At 42.1% G+C, this 17487-nt stretch overlaps 1 protein-coding gene across 5 annotated transcripts in view; it reads right to left on the reverse strand.

The window, feature by feature from the left end:
- Nucleotides 1–17487, reverse strand: part of TNKS (tankyrase) — a 253487-nt gene that overhangs the window by 125452 nt on the left and 110548 nt on the right. For 3 of the 5 annotated variants that reach the window (XM_075862262.1, XM_075862253.1, XM_075862247.1), the window contains exon 6: nt 10435–10473. The exons of the other annotated variants lie outside the window; for them this stretch is intronic. In XM_075862262.1, the coding sequence (XP_075718377.1) occupies nt 10435–10473 (39 nt within the window). The remainder of the gene's footprint in view (nt 1–10434; nt 10474–17487) is intronic. 5 annotated transcript variants of the gene reach the window in all.

Raw genomic sequence — 17487 nt, forward strand, 5'->3', positions numbered from 1 at the left:
ATAGCATATAAGTCTTGTATATGTATTAAAGTCCAGCTTTTCATTCATAATTTTGCAGGTTTTGCAGCTATAACCTCCCAGCATTCTTTGCTTTCTCAATGTGGGGTCAGAAATAGGAACTATAATCTTTACACCGCGGCAAAAAACGGCTGAAATTGCCTCCTATTGATTTCACTGGGAGGTGGAAGCATTTTTTTCCCGCAAGCAAAAAAAAAAAACGCTCGCAGGCACAAGAAGTGACATGCCCTCTCTTAATGCGTTTTCCACCTCAAAAACCCTATTGAAATCAATGGGAGACGGAAATAAACAAGTTTTTTTTAGCAAAAAACGCTCGCTGTTATTCCATCTATCTGTTGAAGAAATAGCTAAAAAAAACACGTATATAAAAAAACCACAGCGAAAAACGCATGTTGGGGCAAACCGCTTTAAAAAAACAAAACAGGGAGCTGATTTTTTCTTTCTGCCTGCAAAAAAACCTGTGTGCGAACATTGATGTAGGACAATTTTAATGGGGTTTTCCCCAGAGACATTCAAGACATATCCACGGGATGTCATAAATTTCCGATAGATGTGTCCCAGCTCTGGGACCCGCACCTATCTCTAGAACGGGGTCCCCTAAACCTAGTTCTGCCGCTCTGTGTGACGCTGAAGCAGGAGATTTCCGACCATGAAGAGGAAATCTTCCGCAAGTCCCAAAGAATTGAATGGTAGTTACAGAAACCGCATAGCTCATTTGCTATGCTGCTTCCATAAGGGCCATTCACTACTATGGGACTTACAGAAACAGCTTCGCTCAGAGATCTATGCTGTTTCCAAAAATCATGGTCATGAATCACACTGTCCAACCACAACACACACAGCGGCAGAACAGGATTTAGGGGACCCCGTTCTAGAGATAGGTGCGAGTCTCAGAGGTGGGACACGCATCTATCGGACATTTATGACAGATGCTGGAATGTGCTGTTCAAACTATTGTGTTGTATTTGTGGGGTTAGTGACTGCCTCCATTTTTGTTCTTGCACTCCTCCCATTCTGCCCTGGGTGATTTTAATTAGTTTAATGCTGGTTCCTACCATCCCCAGGTATATATGTAGGCTTAGTCCCAGATCTGGGTGTATGTCCAGCTTTAGTTCCCACCTCATAGAGGTCACCTTGTCGTGGCAGGTAGGCTCACACAATTTGATCAATATGTGCGCCAAGATCCTCCCTATTGTAAGTAGATTTAGCAGCTATACATATTTATTTATATTTACTGGTTTAGATTGCATTAGTGTGCACAATGTGCAGGCACCATTTTTTTGTGTGCTGTATATCCTGTGGATATGTCAAATGTCCCTGATGGGAAAACCCCTTTAACTGTCCAACTACTCCAAATTGTGAGCATGGTGCTAGAGAGCCACAGAAGCCACAAAAGCACAGGAGAGGCTGACGACTGTGCTTGTACGGCAGCGGATATGTCATAGGCAGTGCGTAAACTCAAGGCCACTGCAGACAGAGGCAGGTATGACTGGTAGGCAATAGCTTTACATCATCTACAAGTAGCAGGAAGCAGCCTGGAGCAGGTTCAGTAAAAGACAGCAGAACACAACCAGGACTAGCTAGATTTGCAATTGTCACCCAGTGCATTCTTAGGCCTAATTCACATCTGCGTTGGAGGCTCCGTTAGGGGCCTCCCTCGCAGATTCCACCATAAATACCATCGGGCGCTGGTTGTCTCCGTTGTTCAAAAGGAACCTGTGCTTTATTTTATTTTTTGCATTTTTCGGAATGCCAAACACATATGTGGGCAGGGCTTTAGACTGTTGTAATGCAACATTTCGCCTGATATTTTATTACTTTGAAACCTACAAGAGACAGAATTGGCATTATACATCATGATTTCAGGTGAGAAATCACATGGGATACCAGAGTTTGCCTTCAAATAGAAGTGTCATCAATGACCCCACAGATTTCAATGGTTCCAATGCTAAAAAGGTCCAAATGCCACAAATGTTGCTCAGGGTTAGGTTTGCTACTCTTACTCCTGCATCACAAAATTATTTGAATGAACTTCGATAATTGGGAAGAAAAAAAAAAAAAGAAAAAAAAAATGGAAGAAATTTGATAAACAGGCTAGTAACAGGAAACCGAAGTCTTTCCTGTTAAATATGAAAGCGTCCTACCTGTATTAAAGAAGTATTCGGGTGCAAGAACAGAGTAGGGGGAATTAAACTACTCCAGTTTTTTTTGGTGTAGAACATTTTTGCACAAAAATGTTGTGACTTTTTGAATGTTCCGCCACCCCAAATGCATTTGAAAAAACAAACAAAAAAAATAAAAAAACGGCCTGATAAAGTTAAAATACTTTGATGTTACATAAAGTACGCCCATTGATGTCAGTAGCGCTAATTTAGATCTCGTTTTTCACTTTAACTATTCCAAGAAAATTAAGGGGACACTGAAAAAAAAACAGTTTTCGACGTAAATTCACACCTGTAATCACGATGTCTGGTGTCACTACTGTCTCTTGTATGCTTCTGAATAAGAAAAGATCCAACAGATCGTGCCTGGAGCGTTGCACAGCAGAAAATTCAAGAATGCCCTGGGTGACAAAATTTAATATTCTTAGGGTGTGTTCACATCAACATTTGCCTTTCCGTTGATGGGTTCCTCCGACGGAAAGGTCATAGCTTCCGTTTGCATTGCTATTGATTTCAATGTTAATGCTTCCGTTGCAAATGTGAACAGGCCCTTAGTCTTTTCTATTCGGTTGATGCTGAATTTCCTCCAGGCTGCTTTCTCTAGATCAGGGGTGCATAAACCTGCGGCCCACAATGCTGTTCTGCCAGCCATCAAAACACAGAAATGGTTGTCCTTGTCCTGATAGTTCAGAAAGAGACAGAGGTCTTTGACAGTGACCTTCTACTGATGGCACGTACTGTTATAAGGGAACTTTGGGGCCGTATGAGTTCTACTTTAATCAGCGTAAAGGAGCAATGCAGGAAAAATGGTTCCTTTGTTATGCCTTGCACAGACCATGACAATCCTTTTAAACCCAGATTGCACAGCCACCTCTACGCTAGCCCCCACCTGGAAACTGCAGCCAACGGCCACCTCCCCAGACGAAAAGGGGTCGGTTATCCACATTCTCTATATAAGTGCGGGACCCAGAGCTGGGACCTACCTCTATCAGACGTTTAGTCTAAGTTTCCTGTATCTTCTCATAACTTGGAATGATCTATAAAACTTTAGCTTAGGTTTATATCTGGCTGCACATCTCTAGAAGGCCTGGGCAAGGCATCATGGGACATGTAGTTACCAGGGCTGCTACCAGCAGACAGTGGTTTCTACATTCAAGATCCCAGACAAACGTTCTATTATCCTTATCAAAAAAGCAAATCAGTATGCGTGCGTGTCTATTTACAGCAGGATAGTATGGGGAAATGTGCAGTCCACTATTACCCCAAATGGAACAAAAACATTGTGTTTTGGGCATATTCAAATGGCACTAAAAAAAAAAAAAAGTTAAGCACTTTTTAAAATACAGCCATTTTTGACACATTTTCGGCATGTTTCTTTGGGTGTTTTGTGGGCACATTTTGCAAGTTTTTGGCGCATAATTAGGATTTCCATAGTATGGGAATATTTGCTGTGTTTTCGGCATGATTTACTTGCCAAGAATTTACATGACTTTTACGCGATGGATAATTTAAATAAGCTCACTTATATAAATGCGTTGCATGTACTAACGTCACGCTTTCCCATTGATGTCACTGTTCTTTTAACATGTATTTCGGCATTGTGAACAGGGCCTAACAAAGAATACAGCGGATTAATCTTTGAGTCTGCTGTATTCATGAGGGGAGCACCCACCCCACCTCTCTCACTAGTGATTGATGGCTGCCTTGTATCTGCATGTATACATTGCAGCAATCAGTCAACTGTAAGGGTATGTTCACATGCGGTGTCAAAAACGGCTGAAAATTAGAGCTGTTATCAGAGCAAACTACCTCTGATTTTCAGCGGTTTTTAAAACTGAAAATGTGGCATTTTTTAAGTGGAAGCTTCTATTGAGGCTACTTTTGAGGCGTTTTTTCATAGTGTTCAGTGGAAAATCAATTACAAAAAGTGCCTCAAAAAGTGACATGCCATTTCTTTTGACGTCCCGTTTTTTTAAAGGAGCGGTGTAAAAAGACAGTCCGTATGAACTAAATGCCTTTTTTCCCATTGATTTCAATGAACAGATGTTTGTAGGCGTTCAGGTAGCTGAAACCTCTGTGTGTAAACGAATAGTAGACTGGACCTGTTCATGTAATATGCTGTAATATTTTGTATATTCTTTATTTAAACCCTTCCTGACATCCGCCATATATAAACGGCGCTGTCGGGAAGTTGTTTCCACAAACCGCAGTACAGTTACATCGCGGTGATGGTGCAGGCTCAGAAGCGGAGCTCACACCATCACCGCGGGTGACAGCTTTATTATACAGCTGGCACCCTCCTGTAATGGCCAAGACCGTAGCTATTCTCCGATCCGGTCGATTAACCCCTCAGATGCTGCAATCAATAGAGAGCGCAGAATCTGAGAGGTTGTTACCCGACCGGCAACCAAGAGATGCAATCGCTGGGTTGCTATGGCAACCGGAGGCCAAATAATGGCCTCTATGTCTGCATTGTACGGAAGCCGATGAGGAAAAAAACAAAAATATATAAATATAATTTGTATCGCCGCATCAGTAACGATCTAAACTATAAGACTATTATGTAATTTATCCCGCACGGTGAACGCAATAAAAAAATAAAATGAAAAACAACGACAGAATCTTTATTTTTAGGTCACATCTCCTCCCAAAAATGGTATAAAAGTGATCAAAGACCTGTGCGGTCTAAATTATCACTACATCCCTTGAATGATGTCTTTACGGGTGTAGTTCATAAAATGTGTTCACTTTTTTTGGTACATCAGGGATTTTGGCGTCCCTAAACCATTCCAGCAAAAGCTACGCTCCAAAAGTCAAAATACTACTTTTCTTCTGAACCCTCCCATATGTGTAAACAGTAGTTTATAACCACATATGGGGTGTTACCATACTCAGGAGACATTGCTTTACAAATGTTGGGGTGCGTTTTTCCTCTTTATTAATGTTTATCTAAATCCACATCTTATTGGAAAAAAATTCATTTTTCCTTTTCACGGCCTAATTCTAATTAATTCAGCAAAAAAACCTTTGGGGGACAAAACTCACTATACCGCTAGATAATTTCCTCAAAGGGTGGTTTCCTAAAATGGAGTCACTTTTGGGGTGTTTCCACTAAGCTAGTACAACAAGGAATCAGCAAATGCGACATGGCGCCCAGAAACCATTCCAAAATCCAAATGGTGCTCCTTCCATTCTGAGCCCTAACGTCTGTCCAAACAGCCGTTTATGACCACATATGGAGTATTGTTTTACTCGGGAGAAATTGCTTAACAAATATTGTGGTGCTTTTTCTCCTTTAGTCCTTGTGGAAATAAAAAAAATTATCTAAACCTACATTTTCTTTGAAAAAATTAATATTTTCATGGACTATTTCCAATAATTTCTGCAAAAAACCAAATGGGGTCAAAATGCTCACCATACCCCTAGATAAATTCCTTTAGGGGTGTAGTTTCCCAAAACATATTCTAATAAAAAGGAGGCCCAAAATCCACTAGGTGCTCCTTTGCTTCCAAGGCCTGTGTTTCAGTCCATTACCACACTAGGGCCACATGCGGGATATTTCCTAAAACTGCAAAATCTGGGCAAAAAATATTGAGTTGCGTTTCTCTGGTAAAACATTGTGTTAGAAAAAAAATGGATTAAAATAAAAAAAATTAAATTTGTAAATTTCACCTCTACTTTGCTTTAAATTCTTGTAAAACGCCTAAAGGGTTAAACTTTCTAAATGCGGTTTTAAATACTTTGAGGGGTGAAGTTTTTAAAATTGGGTGACTTATTGGGGTTTCTAATATATAAGGCCCTGAAAGCCACTTCACAAAATAGCCTTTTGAAATGTTCTTGAAAATTTTAGAAAATTGTTGCTAAAGTTCTAAGCCTTGTAATCTTCAAGAAAAATAAAAGGATGTTCAAAAAACGATGCCAATCTAAAGTAGACATATAGGGGATGTTAATTAGCAACTATTTTGTGTGGTATAAATGCCTGTATTACAAACCGATACATTTAAATTTAGAAAACTGCTAATTTTTGAAGTTTTTCACAATTAAATACTGAATTTAAGCAAATTGTGCCAGTAACATAAAGTCCAATGTGTCACGAGAAAATCTCAGATTCGCTTGGATAGGTAAAAGCATTCCGAAGTTATTACCACATAAAATGAAACATGTCAGATTTGAAAACCGAGGCTGTCAGGAAGGTCAAAAGTGGCCACAGCAGGAAAAGGTTAAGGTTTTTTTACAATATACATGAGGAAAAGAAAAACAGGGTTAAGGGTAGAGGGGGGGGGGGGAAACACGAGAATGAGGAGGCATAAATATCACATTAAAAGGGTATGTTCACACAGGGCAGATACGCTGTGTAAGAGAACATCGCAGGGAATTCCGGCCGAAAAAGTGCACCAAAACGTGGATATGTGATATTCGGAATATCTGCTGCAGAAAACTGCACGTAAAGTTGCATACCTACCCGTAGCCATGGCGACGTGTCCCTCTGCCATCCTCAAGCCCGGCCTCGTGGGAGGATGTTTCATTCCATGTGACCGCTGCAGCGGTCACATGCAATGAAACGTCATCCCAGGCCGGACGGCCTGGACGAAGAAGCACAGAATTCCAAGTAGAAATTTTTTTTTCTTCCAAGTTGCGATTCTTGTGGCGGAAACGCAGCTTTTCCGTCGCAAAAATCGCAACACCTGCTATTTGGTGCAGGTTTTACCTCCCCATTGAATTTAAGGGTATGTGCACACGAGATCTGTCTTTTACATCTGAAAAGACAGACTGTTTTCAGGAGAAAACAGCTGCGTCGTTTCAGACGTAAAAGCTCCTCCTCGCATTATGCGAGGCGTCTGACGCCCGTAATCTTGAGCTGCTCTTCATTGACTTCAATGAAGAACGGCTCAAATTACGTTGCAAAGAAGTGTCCTGCACTTCTTTGCCGAGGCAGTCAATTTACGCATCGCTGTCAAACGACGACGCGTAAATGACAGGTCGTCGGCACAGTACGTCGGCAAACCCATTCAAATGAATGGCCAGATGTTTGCCGACGTATTGTAGACCTATTTTCAGACGTAAAACGAGGCATAATACGCCTCGTTTACGTCTGAAAATAGGTCATGTGAACCCAGCCTTATGGGGAAAACTCGCAACACAAAAGCAGCGATTACACAAATACAATTGACATGATGCGGATTAAAAACCACACCGCAGGTCAGTTTGAGCATTTTTTTCCGCTCATAATTTACGCAGCGCGTGGATGAGATTTTTTCAAATCTCATCCACTCGTATTTCACGTCCATTTGTGTTTTTTTTTCTTACACGGAACTAGGACATTCAATGGGGTTATGCAGACGTGCGTGGTTTTTCAGGCAACACGTGTCCGTTGCATGAAACTCACTGCACATCCTATTTTGGTGCGTTTTTGCACACCACGCAGCCCATTGAAGTCAATGGGTGCATGAAAATCACTGACAGCGCACAGATGTCTTTCGTTGCTAAAAAAAAAGCAGAGAAAAGAATAAAAAATAAAAATGCGCACCAACACGGACATGAAAAACTGATGCCATACGGAACTGCAACGCAAGAAAAACTCGGCGTTTTTTTAACTGCGCAAATCGGACACATTCGTGTGACTCTAGCCTTACTGCCAGGTTTACCCACAGATTACAGCTGATTGCTGGGGGTCCCAGCAGGGGGAGACTTTGTGATCAACTTATTGTTAAGGGACCCTTCTAACAAGTAGAGATAGTCCAGAGCAGGAAACCCCTTTAAATAGGACAGAACATTCATTAAGGGGAAGTTCACACAGGGTTTTTTTACGCTGAAACCACGCCAAAAATTGCCGAAAATGTCTCCCATTGATTTCAATGGGAGGCGGAGGAGTTTTTTTTCCCGCGAGTGGAAAAACCGGCTCATGGGAAGAAGGGCAATGCCCTATCTTCGGGCGTTTACGCCTCTGACCTCCCACTGACCTCAATGGGTGGCAGAGAAAGCGTATTTCGCGGCGTTTTATGCCCACGGGCTAAAAATGCTGCGAAAATCGGCATGCAGGCAGAGGAAAACCCAGCCTAACAGGACTGCATTAAAGAGAAAAAAAAAAAAAAAAATACACAAAATAACCAAAAATATAAAGGACACACTAATCATATGCTTGGAGATCTCAGTCAAAAAACAGGCATTAATATATAGTTTGTTCCCACGCCCTCATGCAGAAGCCACAGCTTCCACCTTTCTGGAAAAGCTTCACAATGCCATATCCTTTATCAGTTTACTAGAACAGCGACAGCCGTATATCAGTTTGATCAACAATATTTGGAGAGGACACGTTGAGTCACTGAACCCTAAAGTATAATACATTTTACTGGCATGAAATTATGTACCTTTTAGAAATGGCTGAAAAGTTAGAACCCAGTGGTGTGGCTGAAATGCTAAAACCCACCAAATAAAGAGGGATCTCCGCACCTTTTGCCACGAAGTATAGTTTGCTATGGTATTGGTCACTTACAAACAACTCTGTAGAAAGTTAGTCACGTACAATAGATAGACTTCTAAAGACAGCCGTATATGTGGCGCATTTCCAGAGGTTTCAACAAAGAATACAATATCTCCATATAATACACTAGTGTCGGATCTTTTCTGGATATCTTCTTATTTTCTCTTTATTGTACAGAGTAGCTACCTATGCCCACACCGGACAAAATCCTTTGCATTAGTATCAAATATCAAGTACCACCATCTGTTTAAATAATTTTCTTAACTTTCGGAAAATAATTTTAAGGTTTAAAGAGGCTCTGTCACCAGATTTTGCAACCCCTATCTCGTATTGCAGCAGATCGGCGCTGCAATGTAGATTACAGTAACGTTATGACCATTTTTATATTTATGCAAATGAGGCTTTCTAAAGTACAACTGAGCGTGTTTAAAGTTATGTACAAGTGGGCGTGTATTGTGTATGTATATCTGGGCGTTTTTACTTGTTTTACTAGCTGGGCGTTGTGAATAGAAGTGTATGATGCTGACGAATCGGCATCATCCACTTCTCTTCGTTAACACCCAGCTTCTGGCAGTGCACAGACACACAGCGTGTTCTCGAGCGATCACGCTGTGACATCACTTCCTGCCCCAGGTCCTGCATCGTGTCAGACGAGCGAGGACACATCGGCACCAGGCGACAGAGGCTACAGTTGATTCTGCAGCAGCATCGGCGTTTGCAGGTAAGTCGATGTAGCCTCTGTCGCCTGGTGGCGATGTGTCCTCACTCGTCTGACACGATGCAGGACCTGGGGCAGGAAGTGATGTCACAGCGTGATCGCTCGAGAACACGCTGTGTGTCTGTGCACTGCCAGAAGCTGGGTGTTAACGAAGAGAAGTGGATGATGCCGATTCGTCAGCATCATACACCTCTATTCACAACGCCCAGCTAGTAAAAGAAGTAAAAACGCCCAGATGTACGCACATAATACACGGCCAGTTGTACTTAACTTTAAACACGCCCAGTTGTACTTAAGAAAGCCTCATTTGCATAAATATAAAAATGGTCATAACTTGGCCAAAAATGCTCGTTTTTGAAAAATAAAAACGTTACTGTAATCTACATTGCAGCGCCTATCTGCTGCAATAGCAGATAGGGGTTGCAAAATCTGGTGACAGAGCCTCTTTAAGCTACTTTCAAAGAGTGGTTCTGTATGAAAAAGATCTCAATAAAATCACTTTGGGGCAGATTTATTAATACTGCTGTAGGGACTTGTTCTGGAACTATGTGGTTAACATCGATCAAAAGTATTTAAAGTGTAAACGTTCGACAAACCTCTGACATGTCATAGTGACATGTCAGAAGTTTTGATTGGTGGGTGTCAGAGCACCGAGACCCCCACCAATTGCTAAAACAAAGCGGCAGAAGCGCTCAGAAGGTCTATGAGCTCGTACTCCGATACATCGGCTTTCCGGAAAAAGCCGAACAGAAACGAAGCGGCTCAGTGCTCACACTAGCGCTTCTGCCTCTTAGTTTTAGCGATTGGTGGGGGTCTCAGTGCTCGGACCCGCACCAATAAAAACTTCTGACATGTAACTATGACATGTCAGAAGTTTGTCGAATGTTTAGTTACACTTTAAAAAAAAAAAAAAAAGGAGTTGCAGGCCTCAAGATAAAAAAAAAAAAAGTCTCGGGTATAACAATTGAAAAACATCTGATTGGAAAAAATAGGGAAGCTCTACACAAGGTCTGGCTTGTCTGGACTATTGTTTACTACTGTAAAAGTCTACTTACTTGAGTAGATATTCCTGTTCGCGATCTTCCATACGATTGCTGTAAGCAATCGAATAGCGATTAAAGATAAGTGTTTACACACAACGTTAAAGTCTTAATCATTACAAATGTATAGCACTCGGTTGCCTATATAACACGGTCATATATCTGCTATCAATCAAACAATTTATGTTTACATACCACAATGACCAACATTTATTGTTATGTTTGCATAAACTATTTGTACAATTAATGAGCGGTTTATCACAGGCGATTTTTGTGCACGCTCGCTCGTTCGTGTTGGAATGTGACCGATTATTTGCTTATGTAAAAAGACCATTAGACAACAGTAAATATGACATACAACGTAGACAAACAAGCCGTGACCTTACCACAAAGACAAAACACAAAAGCATCTCAGGTGTCTTAGGCTTCGTTCACATCTGCGTTGGGATTCCGTTCATGGGTTCCGTCAGAGGAACCCATGAACGGAAACATTACTATTGATTTAAATGGTAACGCTTCCGTTGCTAATGGTTTCTGTCTGTCTCCCTTCCGTAAGGTTTCCATTTTTTTTTTTTTTTACTGAATCAATAGCGCTGTCGATTACGCTATTGATTCTGCCGGAAAAAAAACTGAAACCTTATGAACGGAGACAAACGGAGACCATTAGCAACGCAAGCGTTACCATTTAAATCAATGGTAATGCAAACGGAAAGTAATGTTTCCGTTCATGGGTTCCCCTGACAGAAAGGTCTGACTGAACCCATAAACGGAATCCCGACGCAGATGTGAACGAAGCTTTAAAAGCACATAAGCCATTTGAGAAATATGGAGTAAATTCCTTTAGACTAGGACACATTTATTCCAGTAAATACAACTGACACAATGATAATTTTGACCCTCTGTGTACTGCCAGGTTAAATCTACATTAAAACCAACCATCTAAGGAAATATTATGTTAATGGTTAGGTTTAAAGAATAACTACGGTCAGCAAGCTGTTGATCAAAGTGACAGATCAGAAGTTTAGATCGGTGGAGGTCCGGATGCGGACCCCCCCCCCCCCCCCCCATCGCTGAAATGTGGGGAGCTAAGCTGAGCCTCTTCAGCGGTGATCGGCACGCCTCATTAGGCTGAAGACGGCTCACATAGAACGGTCCGGACCCCCACCGATCTAAACTTCTGATAGGTCTCTATGAGATATCAAAAGTGCAGTCTTTAAAGAGACTCTGTCACCACATTATAAGTGCCCTATTTCCTACATAAGGAGATCGGCGCTATAATGTAGATGACAGCCGTGCTTTTTATTTAGAAAAACGATCTATTTTTACCACTTTATGAGCGATTTTTTCTTTATGTTAATTAGTTTCTTAATGCCCAACTGGGCGTGTTTTTACGTTAGACAAAGTTGGTGTTGTACAGAGGAGTGTATGACGCTGACCAATCAGTGACCAATCAGCGTCATACACTTCTCACCATTCATTTACACTGCGCTAGCGATATAGCTATATCGCTATGTGCAGATACATAAACACACTATAACGTTACTGCAGTGTCCTGACAACGAATAGACATTACCTCCAACCAGGACGTCATGTGTATTCAGAATCCTGACCACTTCTGAATCTTTTCAATGAGATTTCCAGCAAGGCAAACGTAATCTCGTTTTTTAAATGACAGGTTACATCGTAATCTCGCGAGATTACGTTTGCCTTGCTGTAAATATCACACAGACGGTACAGAAGTGTCAGGATTCTGAATACACATCACGTCCTGGCTGGAGGTAATGTATATTCATTGTCAGGATACTGCAGTAATGTTATAGTGTGTTATGTGGCTGCACATAACGATATAGCTATATCGCTAGTGCAGTGTAAATGAATGGAGAGAAGTGTATGACGCTGATTGGTCACGGATTGGTCAGCATCATACACTCCTCTGTACAACGCCTACTTGGTCTAAAGTAAAAACACGCCCAGTTGGGCATTAAGAAAGTAATTAGCATAAAGCTAACAATCACTCCTAACGTGGTAAAAATAGATAATTTTTCTAAATAAAAAGCATTACTGTCACCTACATTATCGCGTCGATCTCATTATGTAGGAAATAGGGCACTTATAATGTGGTGACAGTCTCTTTAAATGATTTAGACAAACAAATGGATGTTTTATGCACTGGAATAGATTACAGATCACCTTAAAGAGCTGAAAGTCCCATGTAGGTGGCTTTGGTAGGTGGGGTAGCAACTAAAGTGGTTACTGAACCCGTTAGTCTTAAATGGTCTTTAACCGCACAGAGCCACATTAAAAAGCATTTTCCCCACTAAGCTAATTTATCACCTGTCCACAGGATAGGTGATGAAAGTATGACTGATGGGGGATCTGCTGGGATTTCAACCAATCAATAAGAGCTGGGGGTACCAACCCCCATTCCTCCTCACTGCACGATCACAGTTAGGGTATGTTCACACGGCCTATTTACGGACGTAATTCGGGCATTTTACGCCTCGAATTACGTCGGAAAATGCGCCTCAATAGCGTTGACAAACATCTGCCCATTGAAAGCAATGGGCTGACGTTTGTCTGTTCACACGAGGCGTATATTTACGCGTCGCTGTCAAAAGACGGCGCGTAAATAGACGCCCGCGCCAAAGAAGTGTCATGTCACTTCTTCAGACGTAAATGGAGCAGTTTTCCATGGACTCCATGGAAAACCAGCTCCAGTTACGTCCGTAATGGACGCGGCGTTCAAACGCCTGCACATGCCGTCACGGCTGAAATGATGGGGCTGTTCTCTCCTGGAAACAGCCCCGTAATTTCGGCCGTTACGGACGCTGCCTTGTGAACATACCCTAAGGCTGGAATCACACGAGCACATTACATCCGTAATGGACGGAACGTATTTCGGCCGCAAGTCTCGGACCGAACACACCGCAGGGAGCCGGGCTCCTAGCATCATAGTTATGTACGACGCTAGGAGTCCCTGCCTCTCTGTAGGACAACTGTCCCGTACTGTAATCATGTTTTCAGTACGGGACAGTTGTCCTGCAGCGAGGCAGGGACTCCTAGCGGTGTTCGGTCCAGGACTTGCGGCCGAAATACGTTCCGTCCATTACGGACGTAATGTGCTTGTGTGAATCCAGCCTTAGAAGTATTTGTAACGGAACGGCGGTCACACATGTGCATCGTCACTCATTTTACTGTCTATCGGGCTGACGGAGACAACCTAGCGTAGCGCAGACCACTTTTAAAAGGGAGTTGTCTTACTCAGACAACTCCTTTCCATATGCCAATTTTGGGCATATGAAGGTCAGAGGCGCTACAGCAGCTTCAGCTCTGGTGGACCCGTGTCGATGGTCATTTATTAGAAAACGAGGGGTCGAGGTGAGACAACCCCTTTAATGAAATGGAGCTACAAGCCTGTTATCTGTAATATGTGTAAGTATGCAGGACATTCCATTATCAGCATTTTTAATCTGTGGAACAACACCTTCCAGATTATACATTAAATGATTCCAGCTCTGCTCTACGGTGTACAACTTTTTATGATGTACATAAAATTCATAATCTTCCTTAACAACAAGAATCATTACGATGCTGGATTATAAAAGGTGACTCTCAAGGATAAAAAGGACGCACACAAACGTCACTGCATGCATTTCCATTCTACAGGAAGACAGCAGCATAGAGATATTGACTCAACAGCTCACTGACATTATCGGTCACATTTTGAGCATTTCCTTTAGCGGACAGCTTAGATCTTCCCTTTAAGTATATAACATTTCAGAAGAATGACATTTGCTAGATAAGAGAATTTATTTGGCATATCTATTCTGCTTAAGAGCTTTGGAAAGATCATGAGAGCGTTCCTATGACCCCTAACCAACAGAAGAGCTATATATATATAAACCTGCTGGAAAATGAGGTTTACACCCCGTTTGTGAGAATAACATGATGAGGGTCGTATTGTAATGTTGTACTGGATTTGTCTCAGATAATGCGACTTGTCTATGAACGCTCACCAACCTTTATGTAACCACCAGTGCTACTAGAAATCATTTCAACGTGGAGAACTCTTGAAGAGGGGCAGGTTGGTCATCACAAACTCAGAACACCCATACGAAAATGTTCAATGTACAAATGCTCTGAACCATACAAGGTCAAAGCACATCAACACATAAGACCCATGCCACTGAAAGGATGGACCCCAGAAGATCTTAACTTGTCACCTTAAGGCTGCATGCACACGACCGTTTGTATTTTGCGGTCCGTTAAAGACGGCATCCGTGTGTCGTCCGTGGTTTTCATGTCGCCATACACTTGAATGGGTGAGCCCGAGCCGCAAACACGGACAGGAATAGGACCTGCTCTGAGTTTTCGGCCCAGTCCCACAGCCCCCACACGGATCCATGAAAAATACGGTATTGTGCATGGGGGCCATAGAAATGAAAGGGTCAGTGTGCTATCCGTTAAAAAAAACAAAAACGATAGCATACTGACGAAGACAACGGTCATGTGCATGTCGCTTTACACAGCAATCTCATTGTAGATACCAATCAGAATTCAGATTTTAGCTTGCGTAAGAGTCAGATATTGCTAGAGGCTTGCAGACAACAGATTCCCATTTTCCTCAGCTGTGGATAGAACCATACTGACACCATCTGCCATAGATTCTGAAAACTGACAGCCTTTTCATCTCAGAGATGATTTACACACGATTATTTTTATGACGCTGCTCCAACAACCTTTAATGAACCCGATGTGGTGCTGAAGCTCAAATTAAATGATCTTTTTTCATTAAATGGAAATTCCCTGAAGAATATTTTTTTGCTGTTTCCTAAGCAGCGGTCAGAGTCTCTTTGGACTGCTGCTTAGTAACAGAAGATGTGCCGATGGCAGACAATGCTGAATGTCCTCTAAAGACATCTACTGCACAACGACAGGGGCCTCAAATCAATGGTATTTCACACCGCCCTGATGGTTAAACCGGTGCCCACACACATTAGATAAAAGCCTGCCGAACCGACCATAGACATAATATGTCCAAAGCAGTAAATGTCCTAATCCATTCTACCGGACTCTTCATTACACATGCACACTCGAATCGGACTAGAATTTAGGGACCAGATGGCCAGCAGACACTGCTGATGCCACTTATCTTATGGTAGAACAAAATGGACAGGTTAAAACCCAACTGTCTGAACAATCTCTCTTCCGACAGCAAAAAACATAACAAAAAAAACACAAACCAAAAAGACACACATATACATACATTATATATATATATTACCAGATGCTGGTAAACAAACATGGTTGACAAACGGCCAGAGATGTGTCACATTCTTACCACTTTAGTGAAGGAAAAAAACAAACCAAAAAAAACAAAGCCCTCCCCCATTAACCCTTTTGCTGCTGCCACAATGTTCCCTCTGACATACACAAATACAGACTGAATCACATTATATCCCCATACACATATATTTGATTAAAGTAAACACCTTAGGCTCTGTTCACATCTGCGTCGGAGGCTCCATTGCTGATTTCTTTGTTTTTGCTGGACAAAACAGACACTATGACCGAAACCTGACGGAACGCATAAAAGTCAATGAGTTCCGTTGGGTGCTGTTTTTTTCTGTCATTCAACGGATCCGGCGGCTTCACTTTTCCTTTGTTCTGCTCCGTTGACGGAGCAGAACGACAAAAGACCCGAATGCAGATGTGAACGAAGCCCCGCACATTGTAAAAATACCACTTTACACTCATACATACAAACATGCAATTTGTGTAAAAAAATAAATAAATAAATAGTCATGTTTGTGGCAAAAAGTCTGACCCAAGCAAACCCCAAGGCCCTGTTCACACAGTTTTTATGCCACAGTTTTTGCCGCAGAAACCGGGGGAAAAAAACTGCTAAATAGTCTCCCATTTCAATGGTAGGCAGAGGCGTTTTTTCACGCCAGCGGAAGAAAAAAAAACCCTCGTGGGTAAAAGAATCGGCATGCCCTTTCTTTGGGCGTTTCCGTGGCTGACCGCCCTTCAACATCAATGGGAAGCAGAAAAAGCGGTTTTCTCAGGGGTTTTTGCCCTTGGCGCTCAATGGCCGTGGCCGAAAAACGTGGCAAACGGCCTGGAAAAAAAAAACTCTGTGTGAACAGGGCCTAAGAAGCACAAAACCTTCAAAAAATAAGACGTGCAGAGTTCATACATGCCAGTAATGCCTATGTCTACAAGCACCTATCTATATAAAATTACCAGAACTGAAGAGAACAAAAGTGTCTGCGATCCTGATGCCAGTAAACATCCAAGTCATGGAGTAGTCAAGATTAGGCTCAGGGGTTAGGGCCTGTTCACATCACCATTGGCTTTCCGTTCCGGAGTTCCGTCGGGTGAACCCCGCAACCGAAAGTGAAACCACAGCTTCCGCTTCAGTCACCATTAATATCAATGGTGACTGAAACATCGCTAATGGTTTCCGTTCGTCACCATTCTGGCAGGTTTTCGTTTTTCCGACGGAATCAATAGCGCAGTCGACTCCGCTATTGATTCCGTCGTTAAAACGGAAACCTGCCGGAATAGTGATGAACGGAAACCATTAGCGAGGTTTCCATCACCATTGATATCAATGGTGACTGAAACGGAAGCTGTTTTACTTTAATTTTCCGTTGCGGGGTTGACCTGACAAACCTCCGATGGAACCCCGGAACGGAAAGCGAACGGTGATGTGAACAGGCCCTAAATAAATGTGTAAATGCTCATAATTTCACTTCTATAACATGGGGGAGGGGGGGTAAATAAATGTAACAATCAGAAAGCACATGTCCTCTCTGGTGAAAGGGGGGGGGGGTGGAGACATGAAGAAAAGATCCTGTTGTTGCCCATATTAACTACAACTCCGCTTTCGGTGTTTAAACTGCTTCCGAAAAAATAAAAGCTAAAACTAGGATTGGTTGCTCATTAGAGAGAATACCTATAGGCATTAACCTTAAAGATTCTAAATGCCCTATCCCCTACATAATCTGATCGGCGCTGTAATGTAGAGAACAGCAGTGGTTTTTATTTTGAAAAACAATCATT

Source organism: Rhinoderma darwinii, chromosome 1 (genome assembly GCF_050947455.1).
Source record: "Rhinoderma darwinii isolate aRhiDar2 chromosome 1, aRhiDar2.hap1, whole genome shotgun sequence".
In the NCBI taxonomy this organism is placed as follows: Eukaryota; Metazoa; Chordata; class Amphibia; order Anura; family Rhinodermatidae; genus Rhinoderma; species Rhinoderma darwinii.